The sequence below is a fragment of the Parasteatoda tepidariorum genome, chromosome 11 (genome assembly GCF_982258835.1).
Source record: "Parasteatoda tepidariorum strain Cologne lab strain chromosome 11, Ptep-v5.0, whole genome shotgun sequence".
Taxonomy (NCBI): domain Eukaryota; kingdom Metazoa; phylum Arthropoda; class Arachnida; order Araneae; family Theridiidae; genus Parasteatoda; species Parasteatoda tepidariorum.
This window is the reverse complement of record NC_141765.1, coordinates 76,625,550-76,653,368: the sequence shown is the minus strand read 5'-3', so window position 1 is coordinate 76,653,368 and position 27,819 is coordinate 76,625,550. Positions and strand designations below refer to the sequence as shown.

Genomic DNA, 27,819 nt, shown 5'->3' with positions numbered 1-27,819 from the left:
GGAGAGCTCCGATTATCATGCCTCTTTTAAGGTCAGAAGGGTCGGACATAATCTCGTTTTGCTAGAAACAGGTTTTTCTCATGCAAATCTCACACTGCCAAATGCTAAACAGATACCTTGCCTTTCATCACCACTAGGTGGCACATTTTTGCGACACGTGCCCGGCGCTTATTGGACGGTCGAGAACGACTCCTTTCTTTCACAGGTGTTCCTATTATTTTGTCCTATATATATATATATATATATATATATATATATATATATATATATATATATATATATATATATATATATATATATATATATATATATATATATATATATATATATAATGTTTTAATGACCATTACAAAATGTATCTCATATTTTATCATCAATTAAGACCATACAAGTTAAACGGGCATGGGATTGCTGAAGGAAGGAATTATCTAAATTTTTCATTTTTATAATATATTATTTATTATTTCAGTCACTTTATTCTCTTAAAGAGTTCTTGCATTAGTTCTTTACTTTGTATATGAGAAGCTTCCAAAGCAATAGCCTTCGCATAAATATATTAAACATTGCAATATCAGATTGTATGTTTACGAATCCAATTATCACGAATTGTATGTATAAATTGTGTGCGGAGAAATACCTATACCATCAAAACACTTATCACAGTCATATTTGACTTAAGAATCACATAAGTTAAAATATGTTGCAAAGTTGGGACATACTCAGCTATGGATTGCTTTTCATTTTGATACGTACAGGGTATCTGCGACATTTTAGATTTTCAAATCCCTGACTTTCCATCAATAATTCAAAGAAGCTGTCATGACTTACCGAAGTTACTATTTTCTATGACGAAAACACAACAATAAATTTAAAAAAGCATTATAATAGCATTAATTGAAATGATAGGTATAACCAAAGCTGTTATACTCTGAATTCATGATGCCGAATTTTTTCGAGCTATCTGTGACCAAACTCTCTAGCACTATTATCTTTCTGCAAGATACTTTTCATAATAATAAACATGTATGTTACTAATTTAAAACAACAAAAGCACTGTGTTTACAAAAGAAACATGAAAACTATGTATAACTTTTTTTAAATTGAACGTGTAATTTTTATTATAACATTGCATGTAACATTTTCGCCTTTTGTTGGGAGGCAGGGGGACACAGAAATTATTTCCTTCGCCTTTTGTAACTAATCATCACAATAAAAAAAAATTGCAAATCATTAAATCCGCAGTAGCAGTGCTTGGTAAAAGAAAAAAGATTGACGACAAATTCACACGAATCGGTCACCTCAAATGATTGTTTCGTTTCTTGATTAGGCTGTTGTATAAAAATATCGTATAAAAAATATCAGATTTAAAAAATATAGAGAAATTAATAGCAATAACTGATAAAATTCGACAGAATTATTGACTTAAAAAGTAAATACCCAAATAAAAGATTCGAATTTTTCAGGTTGTTTATCGGGATATTTAAAATCCACGTCAAAGTCAACATCAATAACTGACGAAAACACAACAGAAAAAATACATCAGTTTACGTTACTATCGGCGTATATTGAGCACGTCAAAAAGATATTATTTAAATGCATGATTCAAATGTAACTGGTAAATTTCCGTCAAAAAATAAATAAAGGTAATTTCTTTTTTTTGCTTTTCAAAATAAAAATCTTTCTGCAAGAACGTTCAACGAAAATGTTGCTGTGTCTCTGCAATTCTGTCACAGAGGGCTCTGAATCTTCTCATTTATTGATATTAAACTTAATAAATTGAGTAAAGAAAGAGTTGAAGCATTTAAATAGCTGAAAAAAGTACTAAAGCTAATATTTTTTATATAGTTATTTAAAGCTGCTTTTTTTCTTCCTAAAAGTAAGTGTAACATAAAAAGCCTAAACAAGAATTTTAAATTGATAAAAATTTAAAAAAATAAACAAATAAAATAATTAATAAGATTCTGAAATCACTGAACTTTAAAAGATAATTCGCTCTAGAAAGAATGTTCTTTCCTTCATTTTTTTAAAGAACGCAATCGAAACATTTTATATTTTAATAAAATATGACTGAGATTGGATATTTTGTTATAAATTCAGAAAGCTGTGAAATTGGGGGGGGGGGGTTAATTCCATTTTTAAAATAAAGATTTTTCTGTTACCTAAATCCGCAATTTTTAAAAAAAAAAAATAGTTAAGATCATGACAAATTTTGTTCAATAATGAAATCCATGACTTTCTAGGTGTGCAGATACCCTCTATGTACCCTAATAAACACATATATGTACCCAAAGAATGGTATCAGGAGAGACCCTATTCTTTGGCATGAGCATATGGGAAAAACATTGAACAAGTTCGTCATATTTCAAGTATTTCAGACATTTTTTTAGTTCGAGAGGAGCAGACAAATTGTTATAGTGCACAGAACCAATAAAAGTAAACAAACAATAAAAGTACAAAAGATCTTTGGGAATATCAGAATTGAATAATGTGATATAATTTAATAGTTAACAAACTTGGACTAAAAAAAAGAGGAAATTGGCGTAATTCTGGATAATATATGTATATATGTTACGGTGAAACACCGAAATCTGGAGAATGTCGACATTCATCGGTGAATGTCAACATTCACGTAGTTGCTTGGTGTATGTCCGAAATATTTGCTAAATACCCTTATTTCTGACTCTCACCGGTGAATGTCAACAATCACATAGTCGATCGCTCTGGTGAATGTCCGAAATATCTGTTATATCCAATTTTATATTAATTTATTCGCTAATATTATTGTATTTATTTGATATATTTATATTTATTTTATATTTTAATACTTACTGACGATAGATTAGAAGAAACATCAGTGTTTGGAGTATCGGGCAAATATATACCGAGCAATGGCACTTGACCTTAAAAAAACATCAGTGTAGGGTATACCGGGCAAATGTATACCGGGCAGTGGCACTTAACCTTAAAAAAACATCAGTGTAGGGTATACCTGGCAAATGTATACTGGGCAGTGGCACTTAACCTTAAAAAAACATCAGTGTATGGTAAACCGGGCAAATGTATACCGGGCGGTGGCACTTAACCTTAAAAAAACATTAGTGTAGGGTATACCGGGCAGTGGCACTTAACATTAAAAAAACATCAGTGTTGGGTATACCGGGCAAATGTATACCGGGCAGGGGCACTTAACCTTAAAAAAACATCAGTGTAGGGTTAAACTATCGAATAAATGTAATTATATCCACGAATAAATTCATATCAAATCGAATGCAATAAATATTTCGGACATTTACCAAAGCATATCTGTGATTGTCGACATACACCAGTGAGGGTCCGAATTAGGACTGGGCTATAAATCGATATATCGCGACATATCGATTTAACGCCTATATCGGCAAACCGATACAGCAACTTTCATTCCAAGCGATACATCAGAAATCTGATTTAAGCCGTCGAGTGAAGAAGACGATATAACGATATAGCGATATAGCGATACACGCAAGGACTTTCTCTTACGTTCCGATGCCAACTCGCGCTGTGGAAGACGATATTGTTTCGTTATGTTGAGATGGCCTTGACTGATGAGCGGTAGAATCAGAATTTGAAAAGAATCAGAATATCAAAAGAATTTGAAAAGTTTGCGAATTTTATTCATTTCTTTTTTCTTTTTTTTTATCAATTACTACTTCGTTTTATTAGAGAGTAAAATCATTATTTTTTTTTAATTTTCGTTTTATATTATTAGTTAATTAGCTAAATATATTACCGAATATCACAATTCTTTTGTTTTTATTTTTAAGAATTTAATTAAGAAACTTTGCCTTACTTTGTTTTTCGTTCATAATTCGGTCATTATTTAATTTAATTTAATTATTTGTATGAAATAATAATAAAAATAGTGTTTAAGAAGCATTTTTTTTCTAAAATTTATTTAGCTCTTTGTTTTAAGCATACAAATAATTTTTTAACGAACTTATTTTTTAAATTTTGTTCCTATGCTGTTAGGTAAATATATTGATAAATTTCACTTTTATTTATTTTTTTATTTTTAAACTAAGAAATCTTTTGTTATTTGCGTGATCATTTTTAGAAAATATAACAAAACTTGTGTTTATTTCTTCATTAAGAATTTGAACATTACGATCGAACTTAATAATTCTGTAATTATTTACGCATAATAGTACAAGCAAATATTGATTTGTTAAAAAAAGTTTCTTTTTTTAAAAAAAAAAATATTTTTAACACTTTGTTTTAAGTGTATAATAAATTTCTTAACAAACTTTTTTTTTTAATTTTTTTAATTTTCTTTCAATAATTTCAGCTAGATATCTTTATAAAATTCCCTTTTTATTTTTAAACTGAGAAATCTTTCAGAGAACGAAAATTTTAAGAAATTATTACAAATCTTATGTTTGCTTTTTAGTTTAAAATTCGAACATTTTTAATTTTAAACTTCGGCTTTTAGTCAATCTAACTTTTATTTTAATTAAAATATATTTTGAAATTTTAAAATCAGCTTTTGTTTAATAACAATTTTTTTTTCATTAATGGTGTTTTAGGGGTTAACTTAAATTAAGACTGCTTATACCTTATAAACGATAAAGAAGTGCAAATATTTCATTCTGTATCTACACACATTTTTTCAATAAATATTTTAAGTAAGATTTGTACATCTTAGTCAATTTATTTAATATCTTTCTTTAGCAAAACATATATATTTTCAAATTTATAAATTGATTTAAATCAATATGCGTATGAAGTCTTGATAGAAATCTGACTTTCTGTGCCTTAAAGTAAATGAAATTCAAAAATACTATAATTCACCTTCATCTTCAGCTGGTTTGAGTTTTCGGGCTCGCTTAATCGAAACAACTTTCATTCCACTTACATTATGCGCTAAGATATGAATCTTGGGAGACGAAATTAGATTTAAATTTAAGAAGACGAAAGATAAATAGATCGCAGGCGTAGCGGACAATGATAAACAGCATCTTAACGGGTTGCGGTTCCGAGTGGTATATCGTAGATTTCAGTATTTAGAGAAAACGATCGATGTCGTGACAAAAACACGATTACAATATTGATATCAAATACCGTCCGGGTGTTGTTCGGATATCTCTAAATTCATATTTTAAATTTATTTTTTTGAATTATAACAATTCGACGTCATTTTCTGTCTTTTGAATGATAAATTTTGATTTAAGAACACAATAAAGTTTAAAATGAAAAGTATTACAGACTTTTAATGCTAAATGGACGGTAATCGTGCAATATCGTACACAATAGGTTGATTTTCGCCAATATTGACAATGTCGGTCGATGTAGACTAAAGCTGTTAAAATATCCCTGTGCTTCTTGGGTAGTATAACATAATATAAAAACGCAATAACATGATTTTCAATACATAAATTTTACAAATCTTTTACAGTATGGTTATATCCTAAATCCCCCCCCCCTCGACTGAAGTCGTAATCGGTGAAAAATTAGGACTATTAATGCCATCTATTAGGGAAATAGTGAATCCTAAAGTAGCTTGGGTTTCACAAAATAGAAACGAGCTCACAAATACTGCACGTAGTAGTTGCCCGAACTGGATTCGGACGACAGCGGGTTAATAAGTTTATATATTAAATAATGTGGATTTATTAGATGAATTGATAATTTATTTCTTAATTTCGCTGTCAGTTATTAAACGCAATTAATAAAATTATTGTATTTTTGCCAAATCATTGTTGTTTTTTATGTTCCTAAATTTAAAGAGTGTAGTGTGAATAGAACTGTAGTAAAGAGTGTAGTGTGAATAGTGTAGTGTGTCATATAGAACTATTGCACTACAAAAATTAAATTCCAATTCACTAGTATGTAAGACATGTTATCTCGATTGTATGGTGGGGTACCTTTTCATAGATGAAGGTTGACATTGTCGATGTGACTCTCCCCACATTGGTGATCCGGACGTGATGTGAACACACCTACCTTGACAGAACCCCAATTTTGATTTGAACTTCGATGGATGATTCCCATTAAACAGTAGACTTGCTACTTGTGACTGCGACGTTATCCACCTTCTCACGCTGTTGCTACACAGTCTCGATCACACACAACGTCGGCCGGCATATACTCAACTGGAACACAGGAGCGATCACGACCATAAACTTAATACAGCTCACGATCAGCATTTAAAAGTACGGTGATCTTAATACTGCTCTCCCGGCTTCTCACAAAATAGCAATGAATCATCTAGTAGTATTCCGTTCATCGAATTCTTTCACAGCTATCTGTCTACCACTACAAAAATAAAATTCCAGTTCACTAGTATATAAGACATGTGGTGGGTTACCTTTAGACATGTGGTGGGGTACCTTTTCATAGATGAAGGTTGACATTGTCGATGTGACCCACAAAGAGTAATTACTTATGTTATTTTACTTATTAGGAAAAATATTTGATTTTTGTTTTCTTAAAAAACTTTTGCTGATAGAACAGTGGTTTCCAACCAATCAATGTTATATTTATTTAGATTTTGATTATTTCTTAACATGTTTTTAAAAAAAACTGCAAAAGCATATACAATTTTGATCTAAACTTCCATAAACTAATTGCTCAAGAGAAATAAGTGAATAATATTATAATTATGAGAAAAAGTAGAATATGAATGTACTCCTTGTTTAGGCCTTTAAATGCTTTTGTTAATTCTTGGCGCTTTAACTCTTTCATTCCGGTAGGGTCTGAGATTTTGAGTTCCCCTGTTACGGCAGTTTTCAGAAGGAAGGTTTTTCACTTGAACTCGACCACGGTTCCCACCCAGTGAGATAAGTAAAAGGGGTGTAAATGATTCTCCTTTCTCTTCGTTGAAACTCAGTCAAGTGGGGAAAAAATGCATGCAGCAACAAATTGTTGGATAAGTTTAAAACACCCCATTTACCAAAACGTTAGTTCAGCACTTTTTTGGCGACGAATAACTAGAATTGTAAAAGTTTCCTTCCTTCTTTTTTTTGTTTTCTTTTTACATCTTTTCTATTGTTTTTTTTTTACTCGATTTTTTTCACAAAATCATGAAATGTAAAAAGTTTAGATAAAAATTGCTCTTCCATAAATTTTTTATTACATTGCATTATTTCAAATAATTCCTGAATAATTAATTTAGCTTTAAATAATATGTATACCATACCTCACAAATTTCTCTGTTTTACCACTTCCGATATCGAATCTCGAGACTTCTTTTCTCAAATTTTATTTAACTTAAAAATAATTTGAATAATCTATTATTTTTTATTAAATGGAGATTTTTATTAAATAGTTTTTTAATAGTATATTGCATTAAATTTTTCAGAATCTTAAAGATCAAATCATAAAATTTTGCTCAATCTTAAAGATTAAAGTTTAAAGATTAATATTTTGCAGAATCTGAACGATTTAGCTATCTTAGTTTTATAAATGAGAATACCCATGGCTCGAAATGATCAGTTGAACAGTCCCTAAAAAATACTAGAATTTATTTTTTAACCGTTTGACGAAGATGAGACACCGGTGTTCCTTTTATATATACTTTTTCTTGCACTCAAATTACCATCTATAACTTATTTCAGCATTTTTTAATTGTAAAAAACAGTATGATAGTTTCTAAAAAACTCTGTTAGATTATCAGAATTATATTTATATTAAAATATGAAATATGAATATAATAATTTGAACAAAATTTTTGTTTTCATACATGTAAAAAAGTTATCCGAAATTGATTTTCAAAATTAAAGAAATTGTAAAAATTGAAAATTAAAGAAAATTGTTTCTTTTGGATCAAAATAACTGTGTGTGAAAATAAAGGCAAACTTTAAAAAAATATATATATATAATGTTTGGAAGTGATGTGTGTTTGGAAGATTTTAGTTAACTCAGAAAAAGATACGGGTGTTTCATGCTCTATTTCATAACCATAAATTATTAAAATGCTAAATATAATATTTTTCACTTATTTTCAACCAAATTGTCTTAGTGTAAACAAATTTTATACTATTTGAGTAATACTTTTTGATCCCCATAATTAGATTCAGAGAGAGTAATAGAAAGGCATAATAGTTAAAGGTATAAGTTTCAATCTTTCTCTTTACTGATCTATGAAGGCCATATATTCCAAATTATCTTTTCCTTTCTGACAACAATATTTTGAAAAATATTTATTTTCATTCTGAGGAATCACCTGTGTATTGAATTTTTCATAGAAATCAATAGTTATATGAAATAATATGCATATTCTAAGTGGACCTCTTAAGACAAAAGTATTATTTCTTTTCATTAAATAGAATCATCACTCAAAATTATTAAATTTTGAGTGATAATATTTAGAGCAGCATTTTATTGCAGAGCACATCTTATATTGTTCAATAAATTAGTAATAAAGCTGAATGATATCAAGACCTGCGTTTTCATCTTTAAGAACTAAGCCTTCACATAACGTGCTCGCTATCTTGTAGGCAAGAACATTCGGATAGTGTCATCGGCTTCATTAACTTTAAATTAAATTATAACAAAAACTATTCCCGCATCTGGTGGCCACAAGTTATCACATTTTATTTGTGTGTATTATTATAGATATATGGTTAGTTTATGATTGAAGAATCAGAAAGATGGATTAGTCTGTTTAGTATCTTTTTTTTTTCAGTGAAAAGAAATCTGTGAAAAAATAGAATACTATCATCTTAGCTAATTTGTATATAATTATCAGGCATAATTTACTTTTAACGGTATAAGTGTAATATTAAGCAATTTGTTGACATTAATATTTGATAATGGAGAATTTCAAAGTTGTTAGAATTCCTTAAATTCATTTTTTAATAAAAATAAAAGAATTTTCTTTTGTAGTTTGAAAGTATATTATTTAGTCTAAGTTTTAAAATACAAGTCTAGTTACAGATTCTTTTTTTTCTCCCAATAACCACTTTTGACGTCGAATCGGAATTTGTTTGCGTAAACGTTCAACAATAAATTAAAGAATGTGGTTAGTTCTTCATGGTTAAATGCAGCCCAACTGTTATTTTTCTAAGAAAATGTTTCTTGCTGGTTGCAATCCTTTTCAGCAAAAATGGCCAAAGTAAAATAAATTTTAGCTTTTACTATCTTATGTCAAGAAGTGTTTTGCATAGTATATTATTATATTCTCATTACGCAGCAGGTATTCGTCTTACACGCCTCAACTCAGTACCCTTTCCAACCGGCTCAATCATTCACAACACACATCGGGAATTCTTTCCCTTTTGTATGGTGATTGACACCACTATATTCTTCGATCAAGGTGTGCTGGCCTCCTTCTCCGAAAAAAAATAAATAAATAAAACGGAAACTGTATGTGAATCCTTCTTGCTCGTATATTTTTAGAAACATTTCGCCCTAGATAATTTTTAAAAAAAATAATTGCTGTCGTAATTTTACAAATGTTATTAATTTATCTATTTAATTATCTTTTTCTTATTTATTTCTTACGTTAGAATGCTTTAATAAGTCACATAGGTGCTAAGCTTTGTTTATTGTTGCAAAAACAAAAGTTTATACAAAACAGAACTAAAGTAATTCAGTTGTTTTTAAATTTTCTCTATAGAAAAAAAGTATAAACGATAAAGAAATTAAAACAATTAAAGATACTATCTGATTAATTTTAATATTTTGGAAGGCTTTTTCTAAATTTTAAAAGTATTTTTTATTACACTCAGTTTTTTAAAAAATTAAATGAATGAATTAAGTAAACAGCACATTGGTGCGGGAAGCGGGAAGGTGATAATGTCCATTCCGTTATATTATCATTTTAAATAAAACCTGTTGATACTTGAGTTTTTTTAAAAGTAAAATGTTTCATTTATGTTCCTTTTTTCAATATTAACGTGAATAATTTTAATAAATAGAAATAGTAGTATGTTGCATGGTTAATAGCATTAAAATAACTTAAATCTTGAAAGAAAATAATAATAATAAATAAACACACTAAATAATTTTTTTTTTAATTTAATTAATGAGGTAAAAACATTTCTAATTTCTTAAAACAAAATAAGAAGAGATACATGCAATGTCAGAAAAATCAGTGCAAGATTAAATTTGCTACAACCGCAAAGAAACATCAAGTTAAGCCATATTTTCTATTCAACTCTAGCCAAAGTATTGTGCGATTCAAAATTTGATTGACGCAAAATGAAATTCATTTATACGTTGCAAAAAAAATTACAATTTTTTAATAGAAATATATCACTTTTTAGTCTTAGACTTACTTTGAATAATTATTGCTAAATTATTTGAAACGTGTACCATTGTTTTTTTTTGCAATAAAATTTAATGCGTAATATTAACTTCACTGATAATTTGAATATAAATTATTATATTATACTCGATATGATTGTTTTAATGCAGACATGTTTGTATATAATAATGTCTTTTTTTTTTATATTTTGCTATATTAGAGACAATAGTTACAGACAGAAATCATACGTTTTGGGGCGGAAAAAAATAAGGCACAAATCGTTAGTCTAGAAAACTTCTAGAAGTTTTTATTTTATACTTTGGTTGATTCCAGGCGAAAATCGTTTAATATTTGAACGCGTAATTAGTGATTCTAATCAATGACGTAGCAAGGTTTTTGATTTTCATTCACAGATAGCGTCTTAGGTACAAATTGTGGATTTTTATTAGATAGCTCAGTTCTTGTAAGTATTGCGGCAAAACTTTTCGTGAACATTGTATACAAATTCAAGAAAATTCAGTTGGGAGCAAAAAATAATACACTAAACTCAGCAACCACCAAAAAATAAAATGATTGGTAGAACAAACTGGAAGATATTTGGGGAAATGATAAAACGTCTATTGGTGATGAAGGAAAATGCCCAAATATCATTTTAATTACTCACAAAAGGTAGATAAGGACAGAATAAGATAGATAGAGGAAGCTACGAATAAGAAAGGGATGAAAAGGTTTCTTTCCTAGTTTTTCAGGAATACGAACTTATAGAATGCATGGTGTCATAAAATTATCCCCGCTCGTTCTTCCAGGCTAACAGTAAATACTTTTATACGTCGTCTAGAACAATCAAACTTTCAAAATATTTTTGAAATGGAAACGATTTTTTAGAAATTTTATCCATTCCTCATATAGGAAGAAAAATTATTGCACTTTCTCCTAAATTAGAACACATAGAAAAACGGCAGACCACATTCATTCATAACGAAAATTACTAGACTTAATCCCCCTCGTTTCCTCCCTCGTGAGACAGTTGATTTTTATTTATTTTTTAATTTTAGCATACATAGACAAAGAGGTTATTCAAAAGAAAATAAAAGGAAAATTATGACTGACTAGAACTAAAGTCTTTTTCAAATTGTATTCAAATGATTAATTTATTGACAAAATTTGAAATTTATTAAAATTGCTAAAATCGAAACAGAACAAAAAACTTAGGTAACTTTTTCCAATTGCGTTATTAGAAAATTTAAAAAGGAGAAAAAAAAGCTAAAAAGACAGCAAAACAACTATTGTTTTCTTTTCAAGAATTTTCTTTAAGAAAAAAAAAAGATTTGATTACATAAAATATGATAGTTTTCTTATGTCTACCAATATTAATCATCAGATTTTGAATAAATTGTTTTGAATTAATTTCAATTGAATGGTACCATTGAAATAAATTTATTTTATGAATATGCTTACATTTATTAAATGGTTGATTTTGTGAAGTGATTTAAAATTTAAATATAACTATACAATGTAATTTCTTATATCATTGAAATCTTTAAAATTTTAAATTATAATTTCTGCGCAATTAGATTTTTTTGAACAAGTATTTTAAATTCCTCAAAAGTTCTGTTTTCAAAATCTTTATTAAATATTCTAAATATTGTTAAATCTGTTTTAAGATTGGCTGCCAGCAAAAAAAAAAAAAAAATGCCCACAATATTTAAAATCTTTTAATTTTTAAGTATTAGTTTTTAGACATTAAATTTCATTATTTCTAATAAAAATCACATTTCTTATTTTGAAAAAAAAACATTTAAGAAGAGAGAAAAATAACTAAGTAGAGGAAGTTTATTTCTTATAATTTTCTGTTTCTACTTTGCATTAGTAACAATATATGTCTCTGCTTAATTATTTACTTACTTAATTATATTTTTGTTTTTGTGTGGATAAAATTTTTTTCTATTTTTTTTCTTAAATCTATGGGAAACACCATAAACTAGGGTACATAGTCGATCAGAGAAGGTATATATGAAATTGAAAATGCATGAAAAATTTTCACTTAATAAATTGAAGTATATATTATTTTCCCCTAATTAAAACAATTAAAATTTAATTAACTCATGTTATTGTTTAAAGAGAGAGAGACTAACAGTTGAATTATTAGACATTATTTACTAAAAGAAACTAATTAAATACAATAGAAAAAGTGTAATAGAAAAAAGGCTAGATATCTTTAATTTTATCACCATAGAAAAACCAACAGTACTTAGTTAATATTATATTTATAAATCTGATGAAAATTGCACGACCTTTTGGTGTGACAATGTTTGAATTTCTCTAACTTTTTTTTCTCCAATATCAGTTTTATCTATATCTTTTTCTTAAGGTGTTCCGTGTTTTTTCCTTATTTTTTACGATGATCGCTAATTTCTCTCTCCCAGAAAAAAAAAATATAGTATAATTTTTTCTTGAATTTAAAAAAAAAAAACAACAGAAAATGAAGTGGTTGAATTTTGTGTATTTTTCTTTGGTGACGTTTACTGTGTGCAATACCTTACAATGCCTTTCCGCAGCTATTGTAATTCCACAAGTAACAATGAAGAAGGAATAGACAAGTATTGAAAGAATTTCTGCCTCTGGTAACTGTGGGTTAGTAGGATGGTTTAGATGCCCTGTGGTGAAGAGGAGTCAAAAAGCTTTGTGAAATTTTTCTATGTAAAGCAAATAGTGGACAACCGTATTGTGCAAATCATTACTCAGAATACTTACAAACATTAGTCTTTCCCTTGCCGCGAAAAAAAAAAAAGAAAGAAATATTCCTAAGGGAGTACTACCACAGTAATATAAATTTGAAATAGAACGCTGAATGATTTTTATGAAGAAAAAAAATGATTACGCATAATTAAGAAAAAGAAAAAAAAAAAGAAAATATTATTTAAAGTTAGTAAAATATTAACACTAATCATTAGCATTTTGAATAACATTAAAACGGTTTGATATCAATGAGGTTGAGAATCAATGAGAAATTAAAGTAGTATTTTGATCGATAAAAACTTGATTTTTGTATGACAAATGAAAGGCTTTCAAACATTTTCGAAAATTTGTTAGGTCGTCTATTTCTAAACATTTTCTGAACAAAAATAAACGAAAAAGATATTGAAAAAGTAGAAATACTGAAAATTCCTTAGAATAAATTCGTATCTTTTCTTACATTGAAATAAATTTGTAGACATTAATGTATTGTATTTTTAATATTTTTATGCACCATAAAATATTAAAAGATAATGTCTAAGTTTCTTTATTCGCGATCAATATCGAGTAACATAACGACGCATATCATAGTGAAAAATATAAGTTTTAATGTTGTTATACATTTTTAAATTTAAAAAGTAACTAAAACAAGAAATCAGTCCTTTTTCAATTTCAATCTTTTTTTTTTCCTTTATCGATTTATGCGGCGTATTATTATTTAACAATAAAGCATTGATCTTTATCATTCGAAAGTTTTATGTAAGTGTTCCTGAGGTCTCCTTGTGTACCTGCTCAAAAGCACATTAATTCGTATATGTACGTATAAAACACTACATTTCCTCTGTGTACATTCCACTTTTTAATAAGAAAAATTCAGTAAAGGTAATTACTCAAGCATCATAACCTCCAAAGACTTGAGAATAAGAATTGTATTAGGTAATTAAGTTGAAATATCAAACAAATTTCTGTATGCGCTAATAAAAAACGCTTTTTTTTCTATTACAAAAGTGTTTTTTTTTCCTTCTTTCTTTTATTTATTCATTTTTTTTAACCACGGATGTATTTTAACAAGTGTAAAAGAAATGTTAATCAATGTTTGACAGAATTAATTAAACAACTTTCTTATTCCTGTGAATAGCGAATATTTAATGTGGTTAGAGTGAAGTACAGTTTCGTCAGTTTAGGCTATTTTGTCAGTAAACTCGACATGAAAATCCAATATGGCAACAGTTTATTTTACGTTTCAGTTAAAAGAAAAAATTTTAAATTCATATATACTTATATTTAGCACGATTTTAACAAGTCAAATTGCCACAAATGAACATAGCCGTTGATTAAATGGTTCTTTTTTTTTCTTTTTTTTTGCTTCAAAAATAAAATTTCATAATGTGATATGAAAAAAATTATAATTTCGTTTTGAAGTTTATAGTGTTAATGCAAAGAAAAATTATTAAACCGAAGAAATTAATATATGTTCCATAATTATTCGAAGTTTGCTTAACGGTTGCAATATGAAAAACTCTTGTGGCTAAGAGAAAAGAATTATTAAAGTATAGCAGCTCTTAGGAATTCCAGCGAAGAATAAAAAAACGCTATGTTTTAGTTTTAATTGTAATTTGACACAATTATAAATTCTTATTGATTAAATAATTGTAAATACTTTAACATCAATTCTGAAAAACATTTATTTATTTATTTTTTATAACAAAGGGCTGTGAAGCATTTCGTTATAGCACAGGATACGTCCATTTGTTGATTTAAAACAGTGTCTTTTTTGTGAAGTTTGCATTAGAAGATAAAATTTGGTGTTTGGCGCTTTCTCTAAGAGCCATGCCTGCAATTTTTAAAGTTAAGAATAGCAACCTTAGGAGAAAACTTTTCAACAATGCATAGGGAGGGAACTAATTGATGTTAACTGACAATCCTATTTTCTCCCCTCCCCCAATGAACCCCAACAACCGCGAAGCTACCTTCCCCACCTTATTCACCTGGAGAGTCACGAAACAACACCTATCCGGAGTTTGCATGTAGATGTTTTTTCGTGACGCTTCGGAAATAAGGGGTTAATTGACAAAATGCTGGTCATTTTCAACTTTTTTTAATTGAGACTCTTAAAAATAATGGAAAACGTATGGATGACACCTGTGATTGATTTTTTTTTCAAAAAGTTCAAGTTTTAAAAGCAATTTCTTCTCAACAAAGAATTCCGGAAATTCATTTTCAGATAATATGAAGGCGTCTTATGGTTAAGAACCACTGTGATTATTTGGAAAATACGGGAATCGTTTACGGAAAAATAGCGTTTAGTAATTTTTTTAAAAACAATAGCTGAAAAATTTGGATAAGCAAAATGATATTTTGACGGGACTATTTAACACTGTCTAGATTTTTGAAAAGAACTTACTTTTGTTTCAACTGACAGATTTAGATGAAGTTGAAAAATTCTTTTGAACTTTTGTTACTCTCAAATATAAAAAGTGATTGTTTGAAACCTTTTAATACTGTTAGATTTAATCAGCAACGCATTTATAGATTATTTGGGTTTCCTTTACGAAATCATTTAAAATAAAATGCCACTGAAAATGAAAATTGCATTTTAAAAAAATTCGTTTAATTAGGAAATAACCATTTTCAACGTTTAGAGCAATAGTTTTCATTTAAAAAGAAAATTCGTAATTCTTTCATTTATTTTCAACTCATTTAGAACTAACCAATGCGCAAATGTAACTGTTAGACATAATTAATTCCTCTTAATATTTTCATAATTAACTCCTTTATTTATAAAATCGAAGCTGAAGGACGCCATCAAGACAGAAAGTTATGTTGAAACATTTTTGCCATTGGCTTCCCCATTTCAATCGCTGAATATTTCATTTAGACAATTTAATACTTTCAGCCATACTCCAATCGATACTAACATTGTACAAATTAATAATTGATTCCGTAAATCATTCCTTAAAATCAAAATTAATTATTGAATTACATTATTATACAATAAATCATATAATGTTTCCCCACATGGGTAGTTAACCCTAAAGGAACTAACCTATAAACGATATGACTGTACATGTACACCATATTTAAAGGCTTTAAAATAAAATAAATGTTACTTAAGGGCTCCATTCTTACTTTATGTGATCACATAACATCATACAAAGAATTCTTTTTGAATTTAATAATCAAGTTAAAAGGAATTCAAAAATATAGTCAGTCCCCCCCCCCCCCGTAAGAACACAAAACAATATTTGTATTCTATAACAGCACAAGTAAGTTACAAATTTTCTTCTACATGTAAAAATAAAACTTGTTTCAAATATAAACTAGATTTTCATTATTATCAACAAGATTAATACACGATTATTACATTATTATTAACAAGATTTTTCAGAATGGAAGATTAGCTATCGATTCATTACATATCGATTATAAGAGCGATCGATATCGATTATACGAGCGATCGATATCGATTATACGATTTGTTCCAAAGTGCAGTTTTAGAAAATAATCAAAATTCTTACATTTAAGGTGGTGGAAAAAAATTTTAAGATAATTTATTCAAATAATGTACTAAATCCAAGATAAATTTTAAATATACTATCTATGGACATAAAATCAAATGAAATTTATACTTACTGTCAAATTTACTAAAATAATAACAATTACAAATCCTGACACACACACACACACACACACAAAATAATAATAATTATAATAAATAAGCAAATAAATAAATTTAAAAATTTACGAAAATCTAAAAACAAATTAACTTATAATACTGAGCTACTTTTTTAAATGACTCATTGCAGAATTGTTTTGTAAGTAAAAAAAAAATGTTTTTCAAATTACTTATTATTCTGACTGAGCATTTTACTCGGAGTAGAGAAAAATATTTTATTTCTGAAAATTAGATTATTAAAAGTATATTTAACGTTTTCCCCGTTGAGTTCGGTAACAAAATCTGTTAATCGTGGACAGGGTGCGTAGCGTTTTTAAAAAGTGCTTATTTCTAATTTGCATTTTGTAGCTTAAAGGCGCTTTTTTTATTCAGGGTTTGTAAAAAGTGCTTAATTTTCTTGTTTTAAAGAGATTTTTCTTTGCCCTGTCGATTGTCGTTATAAATTACAAAAAATGCATCATTTACGCAATTTTCTCTGCAATATTTATCAGAAACTAGTTATTTTTTCATTTTTATCTTAAGTTTTTCGAAAACGTTTTTGAATTTTATTGAATTTTATACTTACTATGATGATTTATGAAATCAAGTATTTAATTTGTGATGTTTCTAAACATTTTAGGTGATGAAGAGAATTTTTCTCAGTCCGAGATCTGCATGCTTCAAAGTAAGTTTCCTTGGTTTCAATAAGCTTTCTTTAACCCATTTTAGGCCAAGCATAGGAGTTTTATAAAACGTGGTATATCGAAATATGCTTACATAACATTCATTAAAACACAAAAAAGATTTCATGTATGAAAAATTACATTTTATATAAGAAATCTGCGTATAGGCATTCACCAAATCATTGAACAAACCATTTTGTTTTTTTATGAAATTTGTTTTATTTGCTTTTTTATTTACTGACTTGATATATATAATTGTAGTTCACTTGTAAGATTAAAGTAGCGGTATCTGATGATACATGTCGTAATTATCTTAAAAACAGCTTATAACAGTCATAAAAACAACATCTTTTATTACAATATTATAGATCTATTGATGGTGAGAATCGTAAATAAAGTTTGTAATAGAAGGATCCATCATAATCCATCATAAAAAAATGAATCTCAAAAGGAATAATTATACATTTTCAAAAAGCTTCATTTGTCAATAACCGTTTTAAGTTAAAAAATTTAAATAGTTTAAAAATTTCTCAACAGGATATTCAAATTTAATAATGTATGGATATCTTGAGAACCCTTGAAAACCGTAGAAATTAACGAAAAATATATGTTAATAAAATAATATTTCTTGAAATGATACGTTTGCGCACCGAAATAATAAAAACATATTTCGAAGATTTCTTTCATATTTTGCAATATTTTACTCTTTATCAGCGTTTAAAGTATTCACCTTTTTAAATAAACTTCTTTTAAGAATATCAAATTTGGGTTTGATTGGGGAATTCGTTTATAAAGTTTAAAAAAAAGGATCTGTCTTTAAAAAATGAAAACAATTTATCTGAATGATCGCTTATAAAAAGTCTTAAAAACAATTTAAAGATAAATGCGAAGAAATTTGTCAAAAAATCGCTTCAAATTTGTTTTATTTAATTCCTATCTGTTTCAATCCTCGATTTTACATGTTAACTTTTTTACTGGAAAAACTGCCTCATAAAAATTTTTTTGACCCCTTACAAAAAAATATTAAAAATTTTGGAGAAATGGTCTTAATAGATACTCCCAAATAAAGGACGCCTTTAATGAGAGGATATTCCAGCCATCTTATATTACAATATCTATCGATAGTGAGTTTGTAAGATTATAGTAGCGGTATCTGATGATACATGTCGTAATTATCTTAAAAACAGCTTATAACAGTCATAAAAACAACATCTTTTATTACAATATTATAGATCTATTGATGGTGAGAATCGTAAATAAAGTTTGTAATAAAAGGAATTAATCAGCGAGATTATAATAGCGGTATTTGATGATAAATGCAGCTGATCGTAATTGAAGAACATGTTGAGCGACATTTTATGGATTTTCCATTTTACGAATATCTGTTCAGAATTATGCATGTAACTCACCTGTTTGGCAGAATGACCGATTTTTAAAAAAATTAATCATACAATATTCTTAAACATACGGATATCAATGTTTTTAAAATGTCAATTAACATTCACTAATTTTTTTAAATATAGAAAAAAAATATCATGATATATATAGAACTTCTTGAATCTGTATAATAGTTATAATCTCTTCCAGATGCTCTACTTTTTTTTCCTGTCTCGAAACTTTCTTCCTTAGAAGACTTAATCAAATTTGATTATTTGCCCGACAACTCTGTATGTAGAAGAATTAAATGAATTTAGTTTCAATATAAAATCTTCATACATTTTAAAAACAACGTAAAAAACACACACGCAAAGGATATCATATGAAAAGTTCTATGTTCAAATTCAAAAATCTTGGAAAATCATAATTCATAGAAATTCCATTTTCAAAAGAGATAAAAAAGGAAATCTTAGCGTCAGAAAAAAATGCTGTTGCCTAGAGATGTTTTTCTGTTAACTAATAAAAGATCCGAGCTAACTGAAAATCATGAATGAAAAAGATTTTTATTGTGGTTGTTTAGCAACGGAGTTTTCACTTGTATATCCTTCGTTTAATCAGGGCTAAAGAGAATAGAAGGTCTAGTTCACTCCGCTCTTAGAGCTGAAGCTACGATTTCCCTCCTCATGACGTCGCTGTGTCCACAGATCTCGGAGATCGCAAGCAAAGATATTATGATAACTTTGCATCTTTCTCTTTGTAAAAATAAGTTAGATTTTTTCTGGTTATTAGCTTTCAAACTTTACATAATTAACACATTATTTCCGTTCATAAACATAGTTCAAAAAAACTTTTTTCGCCATTATATTAAAAAAAATACCATTTTAAACTTATAAAAATGTTTTACTAGTTGGCGAAAATGACACTATGAATACTTTATTTTAAAAAGTTCTGTTTTAACTTTAATTATTAAGAAAAATGAAAGCATATATCGACACATTTTTTATCTACATATTCTTTTATAACAATAAGTTGAGCTAAATTTAGAATCTCTGATTTTAAAATATGCCGTTAATACCAATTTGTTCATACTTAATCATTAGGAAACATGAATCTTAAACGCTAATTACTGAAGCAAAATAATAATTTAGGTTCATAATGACATTAGAAATTTTACAATTGCTTATAGATATTTAAATTTACGATGATATAATTTATAGATATTTAAATTTAAGAGAATATAATTTATAGATATTTAAATTTAAGAGAATATAATTTTTGAAAAAAATCATCAATATTTAGAATAACTACATTAAAAAATATGTTATGAAATTAGGAGAATTCCAACTATATACTATATATTTTATTTATACTTTTTATTTACATTTTAATTTTATTTATTCTTTTATTTGCATTTTAATTTTATTTATACTTTTTATTTACATTTTAATTTTCTTTGACTTTATCCATTTCTTAATTTTTTTCACGCGCCTTTATTTTTGAATTAACGAGGCTGTTTCTATTTAGATAATGAATTTTTATAAAAGTTCTTAACGACAGAATAAACGTATTGCTGTTTTATATTAACTGTGTCATTTCGGAATCCATTCTTTACATAGCTGTTCATTTACTTTAGGGAACACGAGGAAAATTATATTTTTTCCTTTTGTTTTTCTATCAGAATTTTTTCAAGTTGCAATCGCGCAAACTGGCATTTCGATAATAGTTTTAAATTCTTGTAAATTCACTGCAAAAACTGAGGAAAGTCATTATAGAAAATAACAAATGTCTTAGAATATCTCGCAAAAAGAAATGCTCCAATATTAGTTAGAGCTAGTAAGGCCGAACGCTCCGTTCTTGAAGTAAAAGTGCGAGCTTTGCGCCAAAGTGACGTCACTAGAGAAAATCGGAGGATTGGTTCGGCGAGAGCTACTTCGAAGGAGTGAACCAGCCCTTCTATTCTCTTTAGCCCTGACTATTAATATGGTTTCGGACAGGAGATTTATTTTCATTCATAACAGAAAAAAATTGCTCGCACTGATAAGTACTTCCTAACATGGAAATAATTTCATATGCAAATTTTCGAGTATTTTCAAACCTTGCTGGTAAATATTTGTAAAATTCAGTTACACCCACTTCAATGAATTTTGTCTTCAAATTTGAGTCGCACTGAATCTCAATGACTTCCATTTGCATATTACTGGGTACTGAGTCTATATTTATTGAGAAAATCGAAGAAAACAAACAAAATTTGTCTTCCAAAGAATTAAAATCTCTAAACCTTGTTTCAAATTCTGTTCTAAGATTTTTTTCTGCCTATTTTTAATAAGATGCAGTATCCCTGAAATGGCAGGTGCCGCAAGCCAATTAGAATTTTACATTTTCGCGTGTACAATTTAAAATGATCCGTATAGTTTATAAATAAAGTATATTATAATTTTATATACTAGTTTCCTTTCTAATTCACATTTCTATTTTATTTCTACTTTGCGTTGGATATATTGACTGGGTCGCAAAAATGTTCATCTCGGGCCGCATGTGGCCCACGGGCCGCTAGTTTGACACCCCTGGTGTACGGTATCTAATTGCTAATTAGTAATATCTCTTTTGTACATTTACGAAGTTTTCACGTTAACAATCCATCTTGTTTAAACTAGTTGAATAAGGATGCATTGGCACTTGTTTACATTACTAGAGTTCCTTTTCAATGGTTAACCTATCAGTTTTGTGTAACTGAGGGGACATTTAGGTTTGTCCTCTCTGTTACGTCCGCTCTGTTACATGAGAAACTAAAATTTGTATTTTTTTTTTTTTTTTTTTTTTTTTTGTCAAAAATATAACATAACATGATTGTACGAATGGACTTAATTGTAAAAACCAAATATTACGTTAAAAGGTTTTTTGTGTAACGAATAAAATGAACTTAAATGAATAATTGTAGCGGAGGGGACAAATATATATTTCAGATAATTTTTGACTTAAAAAATAAAAATAAAATTTTTTTAAGGGTAGTCACTGCATAATTAGATTCAGGAACCATTTATTTTACAATATAAATCAATCTATATGTAAAATCGCAATATTTTTAATAACTTATTCTTCGTTAAAATAGACAGTTTTTTTGGTAGAATAAGTCAAAATCATGAATACTCTCTATTCATGATAAATTTTACTATTACCCTGTATAACTCTAAAAAATAACTTTTAAATTCATAAATTGCAACAAATTTACTTTAAAATGATATCAAATACAAGGATATTGCTTAAACTTTAAAAATTCACTACTGGTTTCAGTTGGCATGGAATTCAACATATATATATTACCGTTAAAGTATGAAATCCGTTATTTTATAGAATACCTAGTTATTCCATGAAATAACTGATCGTGTCCGTTAAAGTGTAAAACTCTCTTGTATTTCATGGTTTAACTAGTTATTTCATAGAATAACGATATGCAGCCCGTTAAAGTGTAAAATAATCTTTATCATGTATCTCGCACGACAAATACAATGTTCTTTGTAATTCCAAGTAATGTAAAAAATGCTCGTGTAAAACCCAGTGTGTCAACAAATTTTTTTTTTGTTTTAGAAATAATGTTCTTTGTAATTCCAAGTGTCATTTTAGTAATCCTTGTTGTAACAAATGATTTTATGGTACGTTTCCATAAATACCATTTATACGCTGCATAAATTAGATAAATTGCCTCTTTTTCATTTTAATTGTCTCTCATTAGTTAAATTTAAAGCATACCTAGTTATTTCATAGAATAACTAGTTAAAGTGTCAAATTAATAACATATTACACACTTTAACTGAGACGATCAGTTATTTCATGGAATAACTAGGTATTCTATGAAATAACTGCATTATATACTTTAACGGTAACACATATACTGTTCTCAAGAATTTCTTTCCCACTATATTTATGTGGACTCGTATTCCAATCTTCCTGTTTTTTAATTTGTTTCCCTTGCGTCAAAAGTAGGGCATAACATTTTGAATTGAAAAAAATAATTTAATTTTTAATAATTTTTTCCTTCATTATGTGTGACCTAGCAAAAAGCATCATTATTCAAAGTAGTGTAAAATTGCAAAGATTATTTGTGCTGTTTTTCCATGTAATAGCAATAATCTTAAGACAAAGTGAACTGTCAGAATACGTTTTCTAATAAGGGCTATTCTATTTCTGATGATTTCTTTAAGGAAATCAATATTGTTAAACATAATTCATTCTCATGTTTCAGGTATAAAATATAACGTAGCTTATGCAGACAGGGCAGCTGTTGGATATAGATCTCGGCAACCTGTTATCACTAGGATAATTGATCGCAGTTTACTAGATGATACTTACTCTGGTGTTACTGAGGTAAATTATAAAAATAGCACTGTTGTATGTATTATTTTGAATATGAATGAAGTTTCGGTTCAAAAAAATACTGTTTTGATATTAACTCAGTGTTGGGTAGATTATACTGCTTTGGAACAAACTAATATAACAAATGAAATGGGATTTTACTTTGTTGGCGACAATACCAGTCAAGAGTATTTTGTATAAATTTACAAGAGTATTTTGGTTGTACAAGAGTATTTTGTATATTTTGTATAATGTTAAAAACTTTATATGTAATGTTATTTTTCAATGGTTTTTTTTAAGTTGCTATTAGTTATTTCCATATATTTTTAAAAAATCTTAGTATTTTTAATACAATATTATTATAACACGGAAAATTCGAACATGGGTTTCTTAAACTATTTACTGTTTATCAACTTTGTTTCTAATTTTTTGTAAGTTAAAAAAGAGCTTACAAAACCATTTATGATTTAACATTCATAAAATCTCTTATAATTAACTAAATATAACTGTCCTAAAACTAAAAATATACTGAACTGAATCCCAACTGAATGTTGAATCTTATTTAGAACTGTAATGCGATAGTTTTATTTTAAATCATTTTAGACCCCATACAATTTCCTTTATTAAAATATAATTCGCATTTATGATACTCAATAAAATATTTATGTATTTTTATTTTCATTTAAGAACATTAGAGTTCATTTGTTTTAAAATAAACTTTTGTGTTACGTGATATGATAAAAAGACCGTCACTTTCCTCCCATTATTATATTTGTTTCGACAAATCTGTTTTTTGATAAGAAGGAAATATTTTATTTTTGAAATGTAACAGCTTGGTATTTTTCAGTTTTAAATTAATTTTAACATTTATTGAATTTAATTTTATGCAAATATATTGCTATGTTGACTTATGAAAGGAAGAAAAAAAAGAATTTAATAAAAAATTTTAATTACTTAAAAGGATTTAATTTCATGCAAATATTTTACTAAGTTGACTCATAAAAGAATTGTGTCGGAAACTAAGATATTTATGTTAAAATTATCATAATTGCCATCAGCGTGTCTAGGTTACTCGGGCATGCGGCCCTTTATTCAAGAAAGGGTTGTGAACCCCTACTTTATATATTATTATAATTTAAATTAAAATATATAAATTAAAATAAAATGAATGATTATAAATATCCAAATATATCTTCATTGTATTTTCGTTCCACATTAAAATTTTAAAAAGTATGGAAATAAAATGAAATAATTTGCGTTAAAAAGGAAATATTTAATAAAAAAAAACTATGTGCTGTTAATAATGAAATATGAAAAAAATACATGAAAAAGTAAAATATTAAATAAAAGGAAATATTTTTTAAAAAAACTGTTATTTTTATGAAAAAAGTACTTGATTATACAAAAAACCAATACTAAATAAATAAAAAATACATTCATTCCAAGTCTGTTTTGTCGGAGAATCAAAGTTAAATAATTCCCTTTGAATCGAATTAACGTTTTTCATTTTGTTGTTTTCATCATCAGAATTGGTTAAAAAGTAAATGATATTTGTATTTATAGGTTTTCATATGATGAGACAATGTCTTGCAAAACAAATTCATCACAGTCTTGATTTTTACCCCTGCCTTAGCACACTTCCATAGAAATCGACTGACGAACTTTTATTGCATAATGAGTGCTGAACATATAGTCTTCTAATAAGGTTCGCACTTGAGCTTTAAATGATTTGTTTATTCCGATATCCAGAGGTTGCAGTTTTTTTATTTTGTCAATGATGGATTGTTTTGCTGAAATAGTTTTACATTCAGCTCGTATCGCCTCCATAATCATCAACAGTCTTTGGAGATAAAAGAAGGCTCCATACTGAAAACAACCACGATGTCATGACCTTGTGGTTCTCCCTTTTTTTCAGTCACCTGAACCTTTATTCCTTTTGGAAAATTCTTTTTCAGCATTGTCTTCTGCTTGAAAATAACAAGGCGAGCTGGGGGGGGGGACACACCATAGCTATGATGAAAGCTGTCTCCTTGTTGTAATGTCCACTGAACTCACCTCACAATTCCATTCGGGGGGGGGGGGCAATTGAAACTTGGGATTACTTCATCTATGTTTATATATTTTTTCCATTAATTTATTTTCTGTTATCATAGTTTTTATAAAATTTAGAAATTCTACGCATTTTTTTCCAATCCGAGGGTAAGCTCCCTCAAATTGAAGCGCCTCATAAATTCCTTCTCCATGATAGGCTGCCAGTGAATTGGATAGTCCTTTTTTTCTGCTAAAAGGCGGACTTTAATCAATATCCCCTTTTCTCTCTTGCTGAGAATCTATCGATTTAATTCCAATTCAGACCATGTAGGTTAGCCTCTCCTCTCAGAACGTCTCCTTTTGTCTCTAAAATATTTTCTTTGGATTTTCTCCAAAAATGAATATAAGATTCGTTAAAATATCAGGTTGAGTAAAAAGTTTTCCGCCAAAAGGAAATACCTCCGTGCCAGCAGCAGCCATTGCCGTGGTGGTTAACTTTTTTTGAACGGGCTTTTGTATTTTAAAGCAGAAAGTTAGAACTACACAACTGTGTAATTTGTTTGTCAAAACTTTATCATCTTGTGTACCAAAAATTTTTTTAAAATGGAGCTATCACGTTAACAGATCAGACCCATTATGTACTATGAGTTCCGAAATAAACTAAGTGTAACTGAATGCCACAAGAAAATGTGTGAAAGTTTAGGTTTCAATACTGTTTCTTATGAGGATACAGTAAAAGTTTGGCTTTGAAAGTTTAATACTGGGAATTTCAACATTGAAGATGAACCAAGTTCTGGCCGCCCTATTGAGGTTGATTGTGACCAGTTAAAGCAAATTATTGTTCAAGACAGAAATTTTTCAACACGAACTATTGCGTTAGAGTTTGACATTTGCCAAAAAACAATAGCAAATACTCTCAAACGCATAAATCTAACAGTTAAGTTTAACCGTTGAGTGACTCGCGAATTGACTGCTGAAGACAAGAGCAAGAGAAAAGCAGCCTGTTTGGTTCTGCTCAGAGATCAAAGAAAAGAGGACGTTCTGGACAGAATTGTGACCTGTGATGAAAAATGGGTATACTACAACAATACTAGCCGTAGAGGAGGGTGGTCAACATCCGGGGAATCAGTAAATTCGGTTGCAAGACGAACGCTAACTAACAAGAAGGTCCTTCTCCGTATCTGGTGGGATTGTCGTGGAATTATCTACAAGGAGTACCTTAAAAGTGGGTAGGCTATCAACAGTACAATATACAGCAATATGCTAATCAAAGTTAGCGATGCGATTCGCGAAAAACGAGAAAACTAGCTCAGAAGGAAGGTGATTCTCTTTCATCAAGATAACGCTTGGCCACATGTTAGTGCAATGACCGGCATGACGCTCCACACGTCAGAGTGGGATTTGATGCAACATCCACCATACAGCACAGACATGGCGCCTTCGGATTACTATCTGTTTTCAAATCTGCAGCTGCATCTTGATGGCACAATCTTCCGTTCAAATGACGAGGTCATAAATGAGGTCGATTGCTTTCTCTACTCGCGCACCCCCCAGTTCTTCGCAGAAGGGAATGAAAAGTTGCCAAAACGTTGGCAGACTATTGTTGATTTGAATGGAGATAGCTATTCTCATTAGCTTTGCTGATTTTGTATGTGTTTGTCATTTTTCAGGATTTTTTTTTTTTTTTTTTTTTTGGCGGAAAACTTTTTACTCAACCCGATATATTCCGGATGCTCGATTTCCTTTCTCTTTTTTGATGTCTGTAAATATAAAAGTTTTTTTGAACATTTCGATTGATGCAAAGAAAATTTTATTTCAACGAAATTGACTACTTTGTAAATGTTGATCTTAGTCAGAGGAGGGTTGTTAGGTGACTCTCTTATTTCTCTGTTTGCCTGCCAGGTGGTCGAGCGGTTAGCGTGCCTGACTGTGAAGCCAATGGTTGCGGGTATGAATCCCGCTCAGGACATGTATGTTTCTCTATGTGTCTTGTCCTCTGTTGTGTACAATGTGAGAATGTGGCCCACCTTATGAAGGGGTATATGTGGTAAAGTGGCGGGGGTAATGTTGCTCGCCTCTGTGACTCTGGTCACAAGGTGCTCACCAGGCAAAGCAAAATAAGCAACACTTCTGGCATCTTCCGTGGCGAAGAACGATAAGTTTAATGTTTGTCATTAAAAGAATATTATTACTCTGTAACATGACGTCACAATGAAAATAGAACATTTTTACACTTGTTCTAAAAATAAGGAACTCTGACGCAGAGAGAGAAAAGCAAGAAAGCTGCTTCAAAATGAATTGAAGAGTGTAAAAAAAACCTTGGTTTTAGTGAAACCTTGTTTTAATTCATAATTCTTAACTTTTGTTGTAATTTTTTACTGAAGTGTTTGATAGATTCCGGTAAAGGCTAAATTAAAACATAATAAAATACAATCTGGATACTGTATTTATTCACTTTCTTATGCTAATCGAATAAAAATGTTTTATTTTTTCATAATCGTCTGCCAGTCCTTTCAGTTTAAGGTTTTTCTATTTCTTTATTTTTTTTATTGCACTTAATGTTTTCGTCTAAGACAATTTATTTTTAAACGTTTCAGCTCTTTTTAAGACTTTTTTTAATTAGGACCCTCGAAAGGCCCATTCTCACGGCATCTCCAATCGCTGTTGAGTGAAAAGAAGAACCTGAATGGTGAGTTTTTCGCAGGAAAATACATTTCACTAATCAGGTTCTCATTTTCCTTTCGCAGTGATCAGATGTGCTTGAA

General features: G+C 28.7%; 1 protein-coding gene across 4 annotated transcripts in view; it reads left to right on the top strand.

The window, feature by feature from the left end:
• LOC107440566 (uncharacterized) overlaps positions 1–27,819 on the top strand; it is a 122,110-nt gene that overhangs the window by 54,245 nt on the left and 40,046 nt on the right. For 3 of the 4 annotated variants that reach the window (XM_087155003.1, XM_016053531.4, XM_087155006.1), the window contains 2 exons: positions 17,254–17,298; positions 22,914–23,035. In XM_087155003.1, the coding sequence (XP_087011129.1) occupies positions 17,254–17,298; positions 22,914–23,035 (167 nt within the window). Of the gene's footprint in view, positions 1–17,253; positions 17,299–22,913; positions 23,036–27,392; positions 27,578–27,819 lie in introns of those variants that run through there. The other variant, XM_087155004.1, reaches the window with a different exon arrangement.